Source organism: Notolepis coatsorum (assembly GCF_963971535.1).
Source record: "Notolepis coatsorum genome assembly, chromosome: 2".
NCBI lineage: Eukaryota > Metazoa > Chordata > Actinopteri > Aulopiformes > Paralepididae > Notolepis > Notolepis coatsorum.
In genome coordinates, this window is record NC_140166.1 from 210497416 (window position 1) to 210517673 (window position 20258).

Here is a 20258-nt window from a genome sequence, read left to right on the forward strand (position 1 = left end):
TCAGGTTCATTCTTATTTTACTAGGTCAGCTGATGATGGACAGATTATGTTACCACGTCCAAAATCAAATGCTTTAAAGAGGACTGTTGTTTATCGTGCCATCAATCATTGGAATAACTGCCCACTGAACATAAGCAAATTGAATAGTAAAGTGTCTTTCAAATACCACCTGAGAATGCACTACTTAAATATGTGAGCAAAATATTCTGATGTTGATAATGATGTCTACAATGTTTTACTGTTTTTAGATTATCATTGTTAATTGTGATTGTCATATGTAACTCATGTTGTTATGTTTTGTGTTTTCTGTTGTCTTTCTATGTGGACCCCAGGAAGACTAGCTCGCCACTTAGGTGACAGCTAATGGGGATCCTTTTAAACAATAAACATCTTCATTGTCAACTGACACAAGGACACAAATGTGTCTTTATTCCTTCCTACATACATGCATTTCATGAGATAGGTCAGAGGTCAGGGTCACCCACAGTGGAGCAGCCCTGGTGCAGTTTGGGGTTCAGGGCCTTGCTCAAGGGCAACCTCTCTACCTTCACACTGTACTGCCACCCCATCCAGTACTAACAGGCCTACAGCCACATGCAGTAACATATTAACAGTTAAGTTAAGTTAAATAAAGTTACGTTATGTTACATTACGTTCCTTCATGTCCTACCACGTCTAAATATCATACTGAACCCCACATTTACCATGTCTAAATATCACACTGAACCCCACATTTACCATGTCTAAATATCACACTGAACCCCACATTTACCATGTCTAAATATCACACTGAACCCCACATTTACCATGTCTAAATATCATACTGAACCTCACATTAAGCATGTCTACATTTCCTTAGGTTTACCTTAACATGGCAGATAGTTTTGGAGTATTTTCTAGTTTTGAGTATAGATTCGATTAAATTCATTGTCATTGCACAAGTACGAGTACAGAGTAATGAAGTGACAGTTTTGCTGGAATTGTGTTGCTAGGGAACAGTTTGGAGCCATGTTTATTTCCTGTCAGTTATTTATATGAAACATTGCAACAGGAAGTAAACCCTGGTGCTTTTAGAATGTTTATGTTGTCAAGTTAAAAGCATCTATATTGGTGAAAAGTCTATTGCAGGGAGAGGTTAACAATGTTATGATCACATCACAGTTATTTTCAGTATCTGATTTTAGCATCTTAGCATCACACACAGATTTCTGTGCTTTTCTTGAATGCTTAGGTTGAGCCTGACCTATAAACCAATACAACACTTATATACTGTACAAGATTAATTGTATACTATACATAAATCCATGGCCATTAATCTGAAAGGCAGGCTTTTATTTTCTTAATTCCTGCTGACATTGACTTTTTGAAGTCACAAGGTATTAATGTGACTTCAGGGACTAGTTGAAGTCACAAGGTTTTAATGTGACTTCAGGGACTAGTGGAAGTCACAAGGTTTTAATGTGACTTCAGGGACTAGTTGAAGTCACAAGGTTTTAATGTGACTTCAGGGACTAGTTGAAGTTACAAGGTTTTAATGTGACTTCAGGGACTAGTTGAAGTTACAAGGTTTTAATGTGACTTTGGGGACTAGTTGAAGTTACAAGGTTTTAATGTGACTTCAGGGACTAGTTGAAGTTACAAGGTTTTAATGTGACTTCAGGGACTAGTTGAAGTTACAAGGTTTTAATGTGACTTTGGGGACTAGTTGAAGTTACAAGGTTTTAATGTGACTTCAGGGACTAGTTGAAGTTACAAGGTTTTAATGTGACTTCAGGGACTAGTTGAAGTTACAATGTTTTAATGTGACTTCAGGGACTAGTTGAAGTTACAAGGTTTTAATGTGACTTCAGGGACTAGTTGAAGTTACAAGGTTTTAATGTGACTTCAGGGACTAGTTGAAGTTACAAGGTTTTAATGTGACTTTGGGGACTAGTTGAAGTTACAAGGTTTTAATGTGACTTCAGGGACTAGTTGAAGTTACAAGGTTTTAATGTGACTTCAGGGACTAGTTGAAGTTACAATGTTTTAATGTGACTTCGGGGACTAGTTGAAGTTACAAGGTTTTAATGTGACTTCAGGGACTAGTTGAAGTTACAATGTTTTAATGTGACTTTGGGGACTAGTTGAAGTTACAAGGTTTTAATGTGACTTCAGGGACTAGTTGAAGTTACAAGGTTTTAATGTGACTTCAGGGACTAGTTGAAGTTACAATGTTTTAATGTGACTTCAGGGACTAGTTGAAGTTACAAGGTTTTAATGTGACTTCAGGGACTAGTTGAAGTTACAAGGTTTTAATGTGACTTCAGGGACTAGTTGAAGTTACAAGGTTTTAATGTGACTTTGGGGACTAGTTGAAGTTACAAGGTTTTAATGTGACTTCAGGGACTAGTTGAAGTTACAAGGTTTTAATGTGACTTCAGGGACTAGTTGAAGTTACAATGTTTTAATGTGACTTCGGGGACTAGTTGAAGTTACAAGGTTTTAATGTGACTTCAGGGACTAGTTGAAGTTACAATGTTTTAATGTGACTTTGGGGACTAGTTGAAGTTACAAGGTTTTAATGTGACTTCAGGGACTAGTTGAAGTTACAAGGTTTTAATGTGACTTCAGGGACTAGTTGAAGTTACAAGGTTTTAATGTGACTTCAGGGACTAGTTGAAGTCACAAGGTTTTAATGTGACTTTGGGGTCTAGTTGAAGTTACAAGGTTTTAATGTGACTTTGGGGACTAGTTGAAGTTACAAGGTTTTAATGTGACTTCAGGGACTAGTTGAAGTTACAAGGTTTTAATGTGACTTTGGGGACTAGTTGAAGTTACAAGGTTTTAATGTGACTTCAGGGACTAGTTGAAGTTACAAGGTTTTAATGTGACTTTGGGGACTAGTTGAAGTTACAAGGTTTTAATGTGACTTCAGGGACTAGTTGAAGTTACAAGGTTTTAATGTGACTTCAGGGACTAGTTGAAGTTACAAGGTTTTAATGTGACTTCGGGGACTAGTTGAAGTTACAAGGTTTTAATGTGACTTTGGGGTCTAGTTGAAGTTACAAGGTTTTAATGTGACTTCAGGGACTAGTTGAAGTTACAAGGTTTTAATGTGACTTCAGGGACTAGTTGAAGTTACAAGGTTTTAATGTGACTTCGAGGACTAGTTGAAGTCACAAGGTTTTAATGTGACTTTAGGGACTAGTGGAAGTTACAAGGTTTTATTACATGGCGTTTTCACATTCGCCGAAATGCTTGCTTGTGATTGGTCAATAGCCCCCCGACAGCGGTCATTATTTTTCAATAATGACCGCTGTTTTTTCAATAATGACCGCTGTGCGCAGCTGTTCGCAATCAAGCCCACTGACACACACTGTTTCAGTGCAATTAGACACTGCCGGTGTTCTGCTGCCGGCGATGACAGGGGGCGGAGCGACGAGCGGAGCCAGAACGCAGCCAGAACCAGTGTTGCGAGTCGATGTAAAATGAATTAGGTATATTGTTAGTAAGTTAGCCATGTAATAAGCGGGATAATGTATAGCTATACTCGGTCATTGTCGCAAAATAATTGACCTTCACTGACGTTTAAAACACCTCGCCGAAGCGGCTCGGTATTTTAAACTCCGTGTCGGTCAATTATTTTGCGACAATGACCTCGTAGCTATACATTATCCCTTACTTAATGTGACTTCAGGGACTAGTTGAAGTTACAAGGTTTTAATGTGACTTTGGGGACTAGTTGAAGTCACAAGGTTTTAATGTGACTTCAGGGACTAGTTGAAGTTACAAGGTTTTAATGTGACTTTGGGGACTAGTTGTAGTCACAAGGTTTTAATGTGACTTCAGGGACTAGTTGAAGTTACAAGGTTTTAATGTGACTTCAGGGACTAGTTGAAGTTACAAGGTTTTAATGTGACTTTGGGGACTAGTTGAAGTTACAAGGTTTTAATGTGACTTTGGGGACTAGTTGAAGTTACAAGGTTTTAATGTGACTTCGGGGACTAGTTGAAGTTACAAGGTTTTAATGTGACTTCAGGGACTAGTTGAAGTTTCAAGGTTTTAATGTGACTTCAGGGACTAGTTGAAGTTACAAGGTTTTAATGTGACTTCGGGGACTAGTTGAAGTTACAAGGTTTTAATGTGACTTCAGGGACTAGTTGAAGTCACAAGGTTTTAATGTGACTTCGGGGACTAGTTGAAGTTACAAGGTTTTAATGTGACTTCAGGGACTAGTTGAAGTCACAAGGTTTTAATGTGACTTCAGGGACTAGTTGAAGTTACAAGGTTTTAATGTGACTTCAGGGACTAGTTGAAGTCACAAGGTTTTAATGTGACTTCAGGGACTAGTTGAAGTTACAAGGTTTTAATGTGACTTCAGGGACTAGTTGAAGTCACAAGGTTTTAATGTGACTTCAGGGACTAGTTGAAGTTACAAGGTTTTAATGTGACTTTGGGGACTAGTTGAAGTTACAAGGTTTTAATGTGACTTCAGGGACTAGTTGAAGTCACAAGGTTTTAATGTGACTTCAGGGACTAGTTGAAGTTACAAGGTTTTAATGTGACTTTGGGGACTAGTTGAAGTCACAAGGTTTTAATGTGACTTCAGGGACTAGTTGAAGTTACAAGGTTTTAATGTGACTTCAGGGACTAGTTGAAGTCACAAGGTTTTAATGTGACTTTGGGGTCTAGTTGAAGTTACAAGGTTTTAATGTGACTTCAGGGACTAGTTGAAGTTACAAGGTTTTAATGTGACTTCAGGGACTAGTTGAAGTTACAAGGTTTTAATGTGACTTCGAGGACTAGTTGAAGTCACAAGGTTTTAATGTGACTTCAGGGACTAGTGGAAGTTACAAGGTTTTAATGTGACTTCAGGGACTAGTGGAAGTTACAAGGTTTTATTACATGGCGTTTTCACATTCGCCGAAATGCTTGCTTGTGATTGGTCAATAGCCCCCCGACAGCGGTCATTATTTTTCAATAATGACCGCTGTTTTTTCAATAATGACCGCTGTGCGCAGCTGTTCGCAATCAAGCCCACTGACACACACTGTTTCAGTGCAATTAGACACTGCCGGTGTTCTGCTGCCGGCGATGACAGGGGGCGGAGCGACGAGCGGAGCCAGAACGCAGCCAGAACCAGTGTTGCGAGTCGATGTAAAATGAATTAGGTATATTGTTAGTAAGTTAGCCATGTAATAAGCGGGATAATGTATAGCTATACTCGGTCATTGTCGCAAAATAATTGACCTTCACTGACGTTTAAAACACCTCGCCGAAGCGGCTCGGTATTTTAAACTCCGTGTCGGTCAATTATTTTGCGACAATGACCTCGTAGCTATACATTATCCCTTACTTAATGTGACTTCAGGGACTAGTTGAAGTTACAAGGTTTTAATGTGACTTTGGGGACTAGTTGAAGTCACAAGGTTTTAATGTGACTTCAGGGACTAGTTGAAGTTACAAGGTTTTAATGTGACTTTGGGGACTAGTTGTAGTCACAAGGTTTTAATGTGACTTCAGGGACTAGTTGAAGTTACAAGGTTTTAATGTGACTTCAGGGACTAGTTGAAGTTACAAGGTTTTAATGTGACTTTGGGGACTAGTTGAAGTTACAAGGTTTTAATGTGACTTTGGGGACTAGTTGAAGTCACAAGGTTTTAATGTGACTTCAGGGACTAGTTGAAGTTACAAGGTTTTAATGTGACTTTGGGGACTAGTTGAAGTCACAAGGTTTTAATGTGACTTCAGGGACTAGTTGAAGTCACAAGGTTTTAATGTGACTTCAGGGACTAGTTGAAGTTACAAGGTTTTAATGTGACTTTGGGGACTAGTTGAAGTTACAAGGTTTTAATGTGACTTCGGGGACTAGTTGAAGTTACAAGGTTTTAATGTGACCTCAGGGACTAGTTGAAGTCACAAGGTTTTAATGTGACTTCAGGGACTAGTTGAAGTTACAAGGTTTTAATGTGACTTTGGGGACTAGTTGAAGTTACAAGGTTTTAATGTGACCTCAGGGACTAGTTGAAGTCACAAGGTTTTAATGTGACTTCAGGGACTAGTTGAAGTTACAAGGTTTTAATGTGACTTTGGGGACTAGTTGAAGTTACAAGGTTTTAATGTGACTTTGGGGACTAGTTGAAGTCACAAGGTTTTAATGTGACTTCAGGGACTAGTTGAAGTTACAAGGTTTTAATGTGACTTTGGGGACTAGTTGAAGTCACAAGGTTTTAATGTGACTTCACATTGGCACCAAAACCACCCTCACCAGATCCGGACCCATCACACTCACCATCAACGACTCCACCATCACCCCCTCCCCCCTAGTCCGCAACCTTGGTGTCCTCCTTGACCCCACCCTCTCATTTGACCCCCACGTCCGCTCCATCGTGAAAACATCCTACTTTCACCTCCGCAACATCGCAAAAATCCGTCACTGCCTCTCCCCCCCGCTGCTGAATCCCTCATTCACGCCTTCATCTCCTCCCGCCTGGACTACTGCAACTCCCTCCTCACTGGTATCACCTCCCGCTCCCTCCATAAACTGCAAATGGTCCAAAATTCAGCCGCCCGCCTCCTCACTAACACCCGGTCCCGCGAACACATCACTCCTGTCCTCCACTCCCTCCATTGGCTCCCGATCAAACACAGCATTAACTTTAAAACACTACTCCTCACCTTCAAAGCCCTCCACAGCCTGGCCCCCCCTACCTGACTGATCTCCTTCTCCCCTACCGCCCCACCCGTTCCCTCCGGTCCTCCTCCACTGCCTCCCTCACTGTCCCGACATCCAAGCTTAAAAACTTCGGTGATCGGGCCTTCTCTCGCACTGCACCCCGACTCTGGAACTCCCTCCCCCAGTCCATCAGAGACTCCCCTACACTCTCCACCTTCAAAGCTCGCCTCAAAACCCACCTGTTCTCCCTTGCCTTCAACCCCCCCCACCCCTAAACCCCCCCCTCCAACCTGATTGATATGTCTCCAGTCTTTTTTTTTGTGCCATCAGGCTGTCTCCCCCGTTCCCCCCATGGTCTCATGTTCCTTTTGTTTTTGTTTCTTTGTTGTTTTGTTTTTGTTTCTTTGCTTTCGTTTCTTTGTTTGTACCCCTGCTCCCGACTACTGTCAGCGACTTCGGGTTATTGAGAAGCGCTATATAAATTAAATGAATTATTATTATTATTATTAGTTGAAGTTACAAGGTTTTAATGTGACTTTGGGGACTAGTTGAAGTTACAAGGTTTTAATGTGACTTTGGGGACTAGTTGAAGTCACAAGGTTTTAATGTAACTTTGGGGACTAGTTGAAGTCACAAGGTTTTAATGTGACTTCAGGGACTAGTTGAAGTTACAAGGTTTTAATGTGACTTCAGGGACTAGATAAAGTTACAAGGTTTTAATGTGACTTCAGGGACTAGTTGAAGTTACAAGGTTTTAATGTGACTTCAGGGACTAGTTGAAGTCACAAGGTTTTAATGTGACTTCAGGGACTAGTTGAAGTTACAAGGTTTTAATGTGACTTCAGGGACTAGTTGAAGTTACAAGGTTTTAATGTGACTTTGGGGACTAGTTGAAGTTACAAGGTTTTAATGTGACTTCAGGGACTAGTTGAAGTTACAAGGTTTTAATGTGACTTTGGGGACTAGTTGAAGTCACAAGGTTTTAATGTGACTTTGGGGACTAGTTGAAGTCACAAGGTTTTAATGTGACTTCAGGGACTAGTTGAAGTCACAAGGTTTTAATGTGACTTCAGGGACTAGTTGAAGTTACAAGGTTTTAATGTGACTTTGGGGACTAGTTGAAGTCACAAGGTTTTAATGTGACTTCAGGGACTAGTTGAAGTCACAAGGTTTTAATGTGACTTCAGGGACTAGTTGAAGTTACAAGGTTTTAATGTGACTTTGGGGACTAGTTGAAGTCACAAGGTTTTAATGTGACTTCACATTGGCACCAAAACCACCCTCACCAGATCCGGACCCATCACACTCACCATCAACGACTCCACCATCACCCCCTCCCCCCTAGTCCGCAACCTTGGTGTCCTCCTTGACCCCACCCTCTCATTTGACCCCCACGTCCGCTCCATCGTGAAAACATCCTACTTTCACCTCCGCAACATCGCAAAAATCCGTCACTGCCTCTCCCCCCCCGCTGCTGAATCCCTCATTCACGCCTTCATCTCCTCCCGCCTGGACTACTGCAACTCCCTCCTCACTGGTATCACCTCCCGCTCCCTCCATAAACTGCAAATGGTCCAAAATTCAGCCGCCCGCCTCCTCACTAACACCCGGTCCCGCGAACACATCACTCCTGTCCTCCACTCCCTCCATTGGCTCCCGATCAAACACCGCATTAACTTTAAAACACTACTCCTCACCTTCAAAGCCCTCCACAGCCTGGCCCCCCCCTACCTGACTGATCTCCTTCTCCCCTACCGCCCCACCCGTTCCCTCCGGTCCTCCTCCACTGCCTCCCTCACTGTCCCGACATCCAAGCTTAAAAACTTTGGAGATCGGGCCTTCTCTCGCACTGCACCCCGACTCTGGAACTCCCTCCCTCAGTCCATCAGAGACTCCCCTACACTCTCCACCTTCAAAGCTCGCCTCAAAACCCACCTGTTCTCCCTTGCCTTCAACCCCCCCCACCCCTAAACCCCCCCCTCCCCTCCAACCTGATTGATATGTCTCCAGTCTTTTTTTTTGTGCCATCAGGCTGTCTCCCCCGTTCCCCCCATGGTCTCATGTTCCTTTTGTTTTTGTTTCTTTGTTGTTTTGTTTTTGTTTCTTTGCTTTCGTTTCTTTGTTTGTACCCCTGCTCCCGACTACTGTCAGCGACTTCGGGTTATTGAGAAGCGCTATATAAATTAAATGAATTATTATTATTATTATTAGTTGAAGTTACAAGGTTTTAATGTGACTTTGGGGACTAGTTGAAGTTACAAGGTTTTAATGTGACTTTGGGGACTAGTTGAAGTCACAAGGTTTTAATGTGACTTCAGGGACTAGTTGAAGTTACAAGGTTTTAATGTGACTTCAGGGACTAGTTGAAGTTACAAGGTTTTAATGTGACTTCAGGGACTAGATAAAGTTACAAGGTTTTAATGTGACTTCAGGGACTAGTTGAAGTTACAAGGTTTTAATGTGACTTCAGGGACTAGTTGAAGTTACAAGGTTTTAATGTGACTTCAGGGACTAGTTGAAGTTACAAGGTTTTAATGTGACTTCAGGGACTAGATAAAGTTACAAGGTTTTAATGTGACTTCAGGGACTAGTTGAAGTTACAAGGTTTTAATGTGACTTCAGGGACTAGTTGAAGTTACAAGGTTTTAATGTGACTTCAGGGACTAGTTGAAGTTACAAGGTTTTAATGTGACTTCAGGGACTAGTTGAAGTTACAAGGTTTTAATGTGACGTCAGGGACTAGTTGAAGTGACTTCAGGGACTAGTTGAAGTTACAAGGTTTTAATGTGACATCGGGGACTAGTTGAAGTTACAAGGTCTCTCAACGTGACGGCAGAAACATGCACCATGGTCGCTGACAGTACGGTGGTGCTCTGACCTCGGCCAGGGGCCGGCGGTAGACATGGCTGTGGGGCTGGGTGTTGGCGAGGACACCGTCCCTCTGCAGGGCCTGCAGGGCTGGGCTGACAGCTGCCGAACCGTAGCGGGACTCCAGAGCCTCCGGACTGGTCTGTTTGGACTTGAGGACACAGATGACATCTTCTCTGGCCTGTAACACACACCAGATACACACTTCAGTACCAAAATATTATAATGTACTGTGTACTTAGGATCTATGTTCCCCGTTGATTATGTACGGTAATTCATTATGACATTGATGGGATCTGAAAAGAGACACAGGCTGTGGACCAGACATAACTCTGTCTATTTTTTCTGGAACGTGTTACTGCCAACATCAGCCACTAGATGGTGCTACAGTGCAAAAAAAGACCACAAAGAGGTACAGACCCTTCTACAAGTCAACTGAAAAGTAAGGAGCAAATACTTTATTTTGGTGTGTTAAAACCTCTGTTTCTCTATTACATTAGCGCTCAAAGTTATTCTTATTTATTGTGTAAGACACTTCAGAATGTTACCTTTCAAAAGGGACCAGACTCATGCATGTGCTATAAGTATAAAGTATAATAAATCGCAGATTTAGGCGTTTTAAAGGGTTAAAGATGACACATACTTAAATGTGTCACATACAGTACAATACATACTTAAAGGTGACATACAATACATACTTAAATGTGTCAAATGGAGTTGTTGCAACTTGCTGAAATTGGCGCTATAGAGCACAGTAGAAGGAAAGCTATCAACAAAAATCATATATCATGTGTTCTTCCAACACAAGGACACACATGCACACCACGAGCACGGGGTGACTTCTTAGCTAAAAGAGTGCACTAGAGGTAAAGTAATGTAAACAATGACCCTGTGCTTCTGTCTGACAGGCTAGGAGGTCAGGAGGTCAGACTCATTACAACTTCACCAAAACCAAAAGTGAAAACGGCGATAATGGACGTTGCAAAAAATTATATGAGGTAGGAAATGTAGACCGTAGATCATAGAACGACAATAGAAAACTCTGTCTATTTGGGTGGAGATGTGATTATAAACTAAAGAGGACTGTTTACAAGAGAACTCTGTTAGAGGCCTTTCATTCACAAACTAATTGAATGTTACACCCATGTTAGGCCCTTGACCCTGGATGTCAGAAGGTGTGGGTTCTCACGGTGTACAGCTGTGGCTCTCAGCCTGCTTCAGGACTGATGAGGCCGCAGGGACCTCCGTCTCAGAGGTCTTTAGTTGTGATGTAGGTGGAGAGAACATCTCTCATCTCTCATACCTTCTCTTATTGGGCTTCAACTTTGTTTTGTTTGTTTTGTTTAGTTTATTTACACATATAAAACAATTACATATGATACAATATAATCACAAAAAGATGTGAGGGAGAATTGCCTAAAAACCCTCTAGGGGCTTGTATGTGGCATTCTCCAAGAAGGAAAATTATACTGAGATTATCATCAATATAAAATATTAATAAATAACCCCCCTCCCCAAACACACACAAGGAACATTAATTCATAATACATACAAGCAGATCTACAGATAGACACTGAAGTAGGCACTCAAGTTTAGAAAAAAGAAAGTAAAGAAACTACAAATAATGACAGGAAGAAATTAACAAAATACAACAAGCCATCAGACCACAGTTTCTAAAGGGAGCCCATATGGAAAACATTGGTGAGCTAGGAGATGAGATTTCAGTGCTCTTTTAAACTTCAGAAAATAGAAATCCAAAATATGTGGAGGCAAAGAGTTCCACAACTTCTACTCAATAAAGTAACAATGAAAGTACACTCTATTTAATTTAGCTGAGGACCTCCTGGAACCCCCTAAAGGACCCCAGGAGGTCCCCAGAGTCAGAGCGCATGTTGAGAACCACATAGAGAACTCACCTGAACCTCTCCCTCCATGACGCCCAGCAGCCTCAGCAGGTCATCTTTACTCAGGTCCCCGATGCCCGCTCTCTGGTCCACAGAGGACTTCTCTTTATCACACATGACCTCCACCTCCCCCTCCTTTTGTTGAACTTTGACCTTGAGATTCTTGATGGGCAGACCCACTTCCTGTTCCTGGTTGATGTCACGGTCGCCCTGGGGGACGCCGAGCACCCCATTGGTCGGGCTCTCCACCCCGCTGCCTTTGGAAATCATCCTCCACCTGGACAGAAGACACACAAACCAGGAAGTGGTTTAGGTTAGACAGGGTATTTCCTGATCTACACAGCTAGAGGGGGTAGTTCCTCTCTACACAGCTAGAGGGGGTAGTTTCTCTCTACACAGCTAGAGGGGGTAGTTCCTATCTATACAGCTAGAGGGGGTAGTTCCTAATCTACACAGCTAGGGGGGGTAGTTCCTCTACACAGCTAGAGGGGGTAGTTCCTAATCTACACAGCTAGAGGGGGTAGTTCCTAATCTATACAGCTAGAGGGGGTAGTTCCTGATCTACACAGCTAGAGGGGGTAGTTCCTATCTACACAGCTAGAGGGGGTAGTTCCTCTATACACAGCTAGAGGGGGTAGTTCCTATCTACACAGCTAGAGGGGGTAGGTCCTCTATACACAGCTAGAGGGGGTAGTTCCTCTCTACACAGCTAGAGGGGGTAGTTTCTCTCTACACAGCTAGAGGGGGTAGTTCCTATCTATACAGCTAGAGGGGGTAGTTCCTAATCTACACAGCTAGAGGGGGTAGTTCCTCTACACAGCTAGAGGGGGTAGTTCCTATCTACACAGCTAGAGGGGGTAGTTCCTCTATACACAGCTAGAGGGGGTAGTTCCTATCTACACAGCTAGAGGGGGTAGGTCCTCTATATACAGCTAGAGGGGGTAGTTCCTCTATACACAGCTAGAGGGGGTAGTTCCTCTATATACAGCTAGATGGGGTAGTTCCTGATCTACACAGCTAGAGGGGGTAGTTCCTGATCTAGTTTCAAGTTCAAGTTTCAAGTTTGTTTATTAGTTGTCACAATAAAATACATGTCATTTACAGCAAAATGCTTGGTTCTGTATGAGCCCCTGAGAGGGAGGGAATGAATGAATGAATGAATGAATGAATGAATGAATGAATGAATGAATGAATGAATGATGAATTAATGAATGAAAACTTTATTTAACAGATTGCAGAATGGGTACAATACAGTACGGCTCAATACACACAATTGTTAAGGGGATGCAGACCAGAGAAAGACTTTCATCTTGTTTACATCAGGGTCCCCCATTTTCAATTCATAGTGACATTTATGACATACACAACATACATGACATTTATGGCATAGGGACATACTGTTACATTTGTGACATATACGATATGCAAATATACAGTACTGTTACCCATAGATCCTGACAGAGTATATACATATGATGGGGAGGGGACTGTACATTAGGAGGGGGTGGGCGGGTGGGAGAGAAATATATATATGGTGGGGAGAGAATATATACATATGATGGGGAGGAGACTGTACATTAGGAGGGGGTGGGTGGGTGGGAGAGAAATATACATACGGTGGGGAGAGAATATATACATGCGGTGGGGAGGAGACCGTCTATTAGGAGGGGGTGGGGGTGGGGGGGTTTGGACATTTACGGTGGCCAGTTTCGAATGGCAGCCTCCCGTAGGTGCTCTTTAAGAGCGGTTTTGAATGTGGGTAGGGATTCACATTCGTTTACAGCTTTGGGTAGGGTGTTCCACATTGATGTGGCATAATTGCGAAACGTGTTTAGTCCCTTGTTTGAGCCGAATCTGGGTTTAACATGATTTGTTGAGCTTCCTCTGGTGTTGTGGTCGTGGTATTCACTGACCTTTGGGAATGTACATTTTGACATGTACATGGGTACCTTAGTCGTATAGTGTATCTTGTAGAGACCAGGCCCATTGCAAGTTGCTGTACTCTGTCGTCTACTCTAAGTCATCCTAGGTTGTCAAAGTGGGCAGGGGTTAGGTGGGTTCTAGGGGTCAGGTCAAGTAGAAGTCTGACCAGTTTGTTTTGTGATGTTTGTAATCTTGTTTTAGCGACTTTGAGGTGCTTTGGTACCATGAGGTGCAAGCATAGTCGTAGTACCCTTGAATAAGTGCTCCTGCCAGAGTCTTCAGGGTATTCTTGTTTACCAGAGAGGAGATCCGGTACAAGAATCTAGTTCGTAGGTGGCTAAGTGGCGCAGTGGGCAAGGTGCTCGCCACTAACGCGGGAGATGCTGGGTTCGAGCCCAGCTCTCGGCGTTGCTACCAGCTTGGCTGGTCGTTCATACTAATACAATTGGCAGTATTAGGGGGTGGGAAGCTGGTGGGTGGGGATCGGACGTTGTGGACAGCGACTCCCATTACAGGTCGGTTGGTGCGCCTGCGCAGCAGAATCAGGAAGCAACAGGGGCGGTGTGTCCCTCCCACGCAGACCCTCGCCGCTGAGAGATCGAGCTGTGAAGGTGAAAAGATGCGACGGCTGCCTCCTCGTGTACCGGAGGAGACACGTGATGCAAGGCTTCGTCCACATTGCAGCCGACCTGTCGGAGGCATGGCCTAACAATGTTCGAGACAGGGGAGGGGTAGAATTGGACAAATATGAAATTGGGGAAAGGGAGAAAAATAGACAATGAGGAGAAAAAGTAGATAAAAAAAAAATCTAGTTTGTTGGTTGACTTTTTTTATTACCTTGGATGCCATTTTGTCACAGGAAAGATTTGCCTCTAGGATGGAACCTAGGTATGTAATTTCATCTTTCCTTGTGACAATATTGTCACCCACTGTAACTGAGAAGCCGTCGATCTTGCTGAGGTTGTTATTTGATCCGAAGAGAATGGACTCTGTTTTACCCAGGTGTAATGATAGTTTGTTATCAGCGAGCCAGGTGCAGATTCTGCCGAGTTCAGAGCTGAGGGTTTTTTCAACCTGTAACTTGTTCTTGTCAGAGACCAGTAGGGCTGAGTCGTCCGCGAACAAGAACAAGTTGCAGTCACAAACTGACGACATTCAATTTGCATAAATTAGGAACAGTAGCGGTCCTAGTATGCTTCCTTGTGGAACACCACAGCTCACTGTGAGAGGGGGGGATAGAGTACCGTTTACCTCCACCATCTGTTACGAACTGGCTCAAGCTCGCAACAAGAATAGGGAGACACAGGCACAATTTAAGAAATAACAAAGAATTTATTATAAGTCATTTAAAGGAGCAGCCAATATATATGAGTATCAGTGTGTCAGCAGTGTGTGGATGAGTGTATGTGCAGCATAAATGTGTAGGTGTAAAAGCAAAGAAAAGCAACCAAAAGAAAAACGAACCAAAATTAACAGCCAAATGACCAAAGAACCAAATAACCAACAAACAGCAACCAGACAAACAAAGAACCAAAAACAAAATGGGGAGTTCGCCAGAGATCAGAGGCAGCCTCTCTCTGACATCCTGTGCCTGGGACACACTGGCCCAGGTGTGCACCAATTAGCTGACGAGCCTTCCCCAGCTCTGCTTTGCCAGCCAGAGCAGAGGAAGACAACACAGTGTGGGGGAGGGTTGTCACAGTAAGTAAAAGAGGAATATACAATATACAATAATACAATATACAATCTAAAGTACAGCCTAAGTACAATCGAAGTACAGTGAGTAAAAATTAGGAAACAGTGAGCAGTGATGCCAGTAACTAGTTACCAAGTAACTAGTTACTCTAATCTGATAACTTTTTTTTTCAGTAAATAGTAATCTAACTTGGTGCTTTTTACAAGCCAGTAATCTGATTACAGTTACTTTTCCAAGTGGATGTGCATTACTATTTAGTTACTATCTCATAATGCTGATGATAAGAGAGCCAGGGGTAGGGGAGAGCGGGGTGAGTAGCAGGGGCGGATTTAGGATTGTAGGAGATCCGGGGCTTAGCCCAGATTGGTGCCCGCTTTTTTTTATAAATTTTTCTTGGCAGGCAAGGGTGGTTTGGAGGGGGTCAAGCACGACCCCCTCCACGGCAATTTTTTATTTTTTTATTTAATGAACCTGTATGTGCAATTTCCTGCAATATAGAGCCTTCAATCTTGACCAATAAAGCTGCTCTTTTCACTATAAAACTCAGTTAACCATAACGTAGTTATGGTTAGATTTATATATTGGGGGGGGATATATCATATTTTTCATATGATCAAAAAGTGGTGGAGCAAGAGCATACCTTTGCTCCCCCAAGTTCAATAGTGGGAGAGCAGAGATGCTCCGAATGCTCTTATGGCCAGGCGTCTATGATTCACTGATACAAAGTAAAATAGTGCAGTGCAATAAAATAGTTAGTAAAATAGAATAAAATAATGCAATAGTGCATTGCAATAAAATAGTTATCATCGGATTTTTTCGGGAGGCCGGTAAGGAGTGCATTACAGTAGTCGAGTTGGCTTGAGATAAAGGCATGGATGGCACAGACAGGGTTTCAACTCCTCTTGAGAAGTTGGAAAGAGCAGTGAAAGAGGTGCAACAGGGGAAGACTATACGTCAGGTTGGAAAGGAGATGAAGATCTGCAGGATGCTTTTACCGCTTTTGAGATTAAAATGATATGTTTTATGTAAAATTATCAATGGCACAATTTACCCCAGTGTATTCTCTCTAATGTCACAACTTACCCCGCACCGGGGGCAAGTTGTGCCACAAAACCACTTTTTTTTTCGAAAGCTATATTTCTGAAACAGTTTATTTAAGATCCAAAGTGATTGTCCCCAGGGATGCACAACATCCTAAACTATATGTACATATTTTAGTTGGGGGCATTACTGTAATCCCCTTGCTTTAAAGGCAATTTAAGTAAAAAGTGGCACTTCTCACCCCACTCTCCCCTACAGTCAGCTAGACCGGAGATGGGACGTGCGCTCGTGCACGCACGCACACAGCCACACACACATGTTTACGTTTATAGCTGATTTTAGAATGGCTTCAGCATGAAGTTAAATCAACTATCCAGTTCGTTTTATAGTGTACTTCAGGTACTTGAGAGAGAGAGTGAGAGTGAGAGTGAGAGAGAGATTCATGTTACGTGCGACTTGCGGAGTACGCACTGAGTCCGTTGTCTCAGAATGGATTTGGTAGAGAGAGAGAGGTAGAGGTAGAGAGAGATAGACTGGATAACGTTATCACTTACCTAATGAGATGGGTGATGTTGCTTCGCAGAAGCAAAAAAGACGACGACTTCGTAACCTAGTTACTTTAATCAAGTAATCAGTAAAGTAACTAGATTACTTTTTAAAGGAGTAATCAGTAATCAGATTATTTGTACAAGTAATCTGTGGCATCACTGACAGTGAGGTACAAATACAGACAATGAGGTACACAACTTTAAGGTGCAAATGCAAATGGGGTATGAATGTAGTGCAAATCTCTTTAATAAATAGGTAAATATAATGTAGTGTTAAAGTGTCTAAAGTGAGTGTTACGGTGAGTGTTTGTTTATAAGTGAGTGTGTGCATGTGGATGTGTGTGGAATGAGTGTAGATGATGGGTTGTTACATGTTACATCTACACAGCTAAAGGGGGTAGTTCTCATAGCTGCCGCGCCGCTCAGAGATTCAGAGAACTCTACACATACCTTTACACATTACTGCCACTCAGTGGAAAGAGTGATGGGGATCAGTAACCTCATGACAGAATAGATCCAAGCCTCTAGGTGGCAGTAGACACATGGGAACGGTACATTTCTGCAGAAGAAGGTGGCCTGACTCAAACAGGAGTGCAAGAATGTGACAATGTGACCGCGGCAGCGCGAGAGAGCGGCAGTGCGGAAATAGGCTGTCTATTGCCATTCTCTAAGACAAACGCTAACCTTAACCAGCTCCTTAACAGCGCCTAAACTTAACCCTTCTAACCTTAACCAACTCCGAAACAATGCCTAACCTTAACCTTAACCTTAACCATGCCTAACCTTAACCTTAACCATAGAAAGAATATTGCCATTCTCTAAGACAAACTCTAACCTTAACCAGCTCCTTAACAGCGCCTAAACTTAACCCTTCTAACCTTAACCAACTCCGAAACAATGCCTAACCTTAACCTTAACCTTAACCATGCCTAACCTTAACCGGCGAAAGAATACACGAAAAAAAAAAAAAGGATGGGATTCGAACTTGTCACCACGGACCGCAGCGCTGCCAGGCTGCCAGGCTGCCAGCGCTGCTTTGAATGAAAATCATTGCGGATTACGGCTACATAATGCCGCAAGCTCTGCCGCAAGCTCTGCCGCTCCGCTCTGCGGCTGCCGCGCCTGCCGCGGGGCGTGTCGCAGCCAATCAGGGAAAATGCGGAAGCACTCGGCAGCACTCCTCCGCTGTTAATAAGCAATAAGCGACCTCTCCACTGTGTTTACGTTCGTCAGTGGGGCTCCTCTCAGACCAGAGCAACATTACATTTACATTTACATTTAGTCATTTAGCTGACGCTTTTATCCAAAGCGACTTACAAGTTCTGTACGACAAGACAGCAAGAAGGGTACAACTCTATCAGCTGAGTAACAATGTTCATCAAGTGTTGCGTGTTACAGTGTAGGTTAGTTTATTAGGACAAGTGCATGACAGTAAGGTTAGTCAGGGTTAGATTTTTTTTTTTTTTTTTTTTTTTTTAATCATTTCAGATAATGGTTGAAGAAGTGAGTCTTTAGTCGACGGCGAAAGATTGGACGGGATTCGGCTGTCCTAACTGGGATGGGTAGTTCATTCCACCATTGTGGGGCAAGGACTGAGAATAGGCGGCTTCTCTTTGATGACCCTCCGGGAGCTTGGATAGGAGTAGGTCTGAGGCGGCCAGGAGGTCTGAGGCGGCAACATGGACCAATGTCTTCACACCTCGACCCCCCCCCCCCATTCTTACACCTTACTGTAGAATTCTGAATTTTTTTAAAAACATGTCATCTGAAAACTCATCGTGTAACTCATTGCATGACATGTGAACTCATAAACGAAATGAAGTATTTAGTGTGGGGGAGGTGGCACACGTTTATGTCAAAGACCAAGACCAACTTTGCGAATACACCATGGAATCAGGACATTTGGGGACCAAATGAAGACATGTCCTGGTTTTGTTTGACAAGCTATCTTAATGTCACAGTTATATATCGTATAGCTACCGCTCTGTGTCTACTGGAATACATCCCTGTATCAGTACTAGCACTGAATAAATCTCCACATGCACCTTTACACACCTATTCGCCTGGCCACACCCCCATCCGCTCCTCTACATAAGCAGGGGTGTGGCCATACTAACAGCTCCTTCCTTGTTTTCACCACGACGAGTGTCTGTATACACCACTTTGAGTTAGTGAAATAATTGAAGAGGAGCTGCGTAGACATTATTTCTTGTTTTTAAGAGAAAAGGCTAAGCTATAATGTCTTCATCGGGGGTTCGAGAGCTCGCAACGTCACCCCTCACTATGACAAAATAATATATATTTTCAAGTCTTACTGGACAAAATAAACAACAAGAAAAATATGAAGTAATGTTCTAAATAATACTTCTTCTGTATTAGAAAATCCAGCTTAAAAAATATATCTTTGTATCTTTTCAATGTAATGTAAATTATAAAACAGTAACCTCACAAAGATACTAATTTAAAAGTGCACTATGCAGTTTCAGATTTGTTGCAATTAGTGTACTAAACTAATTTATTACACACATAATCCTTAGAATGATTGTATCATAACAAGCATCTTATCAAACCAAAACATCATTTTGAGGCATCAAAATAGTTTTCAATAATTTTTTTTCTCCCTCTGTATAGCTGCATACTTCAATCAATTCGGTCAACTTTGCCATCAAACTCTCGCCTCGCACTGCTTTGTTTGTAATGTTTTTCTGTGTCCATGTGAGCTTTGAGATCGCCACCACTTTTATTAGACACAGAAACATATGGTCAAGCTTTGCACGCGTTGCACTCCGCTTCCAATTAGTCTAGACCGGGACGATAACTTGGGAATTTTCTCTGGAGTTAATCTGTAATGTACATTTTCGCGTTGGCATTGGAGGAGCCAGCGATGCTGGTCAGATCTGTCCACTTCCTCATCTGTTGTGTGTGTCTGTGTGAGCGCGCAGTAGCGACGCCCACAAAGCACTGAAAGCGAGGCTTCTCTTGGTGACGTCACACGCAACAGGTTACCGTAGTATTCGGTGCAACGCGGCAGTCAATTTAACTACATGCATATTTTACACAAACGCTTCTGTGCGCGACAGATCTCAGATGTGCGCGGGAGCGTTTTGCCATGTGCGCGCACGCGCACGGGCGCACCTTAGGGGGAACATTGCACAGGACTGGTTCTGGTCACGCCGGACCAGGTCAGTTAACCCGTTGTCCGCCGGGGCGCAGATCTGCTGTTCTGGTACCCTGAGGGACTTGTGCTTTTTCGGGGGGAAAATGCCGGGTCGGCCCGGGCGTTGCAGGGTTTGATGTTATGGAGGTGTTCGTGGTTATGTTACTGCGTGTTATCCCTCACTTTTGCTTGGTCCATATTGTGTTGTACCTTGCGCTGTGCTAAGGAGCCTGGTCCTTCTCCATTCTTTTTTCGCCCCTTTCTTCTCCTGCTTGGCGGGGCTGGGACGGGGCTGAAAAGGTGGTTCTTGTACCCCTCTGGCATCCCTGTGTACGTCCCGGTCCGCCGGGCCCAGGTCCGAACTTGTTCTCGTCGACCTGTTAGCCTGGGTTAACCCCTTCTTGGAAACTGAAACACTGGTACTGCTGTATAGCCAGTGTATACCCACAGTTGTGTTTTGGAGTTT

The 20258-nt window shown here is 43.0% G+C and overlaps 1 protein-coding gene across 1 annotated transcript in view; it reads right to left on the bottom strand.

Moving 5' to 3' along the window:
• Nucleotides 1-11697, bottom strand: part of LOC311248543 (filamin-A-interacting protein 1-like) — a gene marked incomplete at its 5' end in the record, with an annotated part of 37353 nt that extends 25656 nt beyond the window's left edge. The window contains 2 exons of the mRNA XM_084338014.1: nucleotides 9534-9704; nucleotides 11440-11697. Coding sequence (XP_084194140.1) covers nucleotides 9534-9704; nucleotides 11440-11697 — 429 coding nt within the window. The remainder of the gene's footprint in view (nucleotides 1-9533; nucleotides 9705-11439) is intronic.
• Between the last annotated feature and the right edge of the window lie 8561 nt (nucleotides 11698-20258).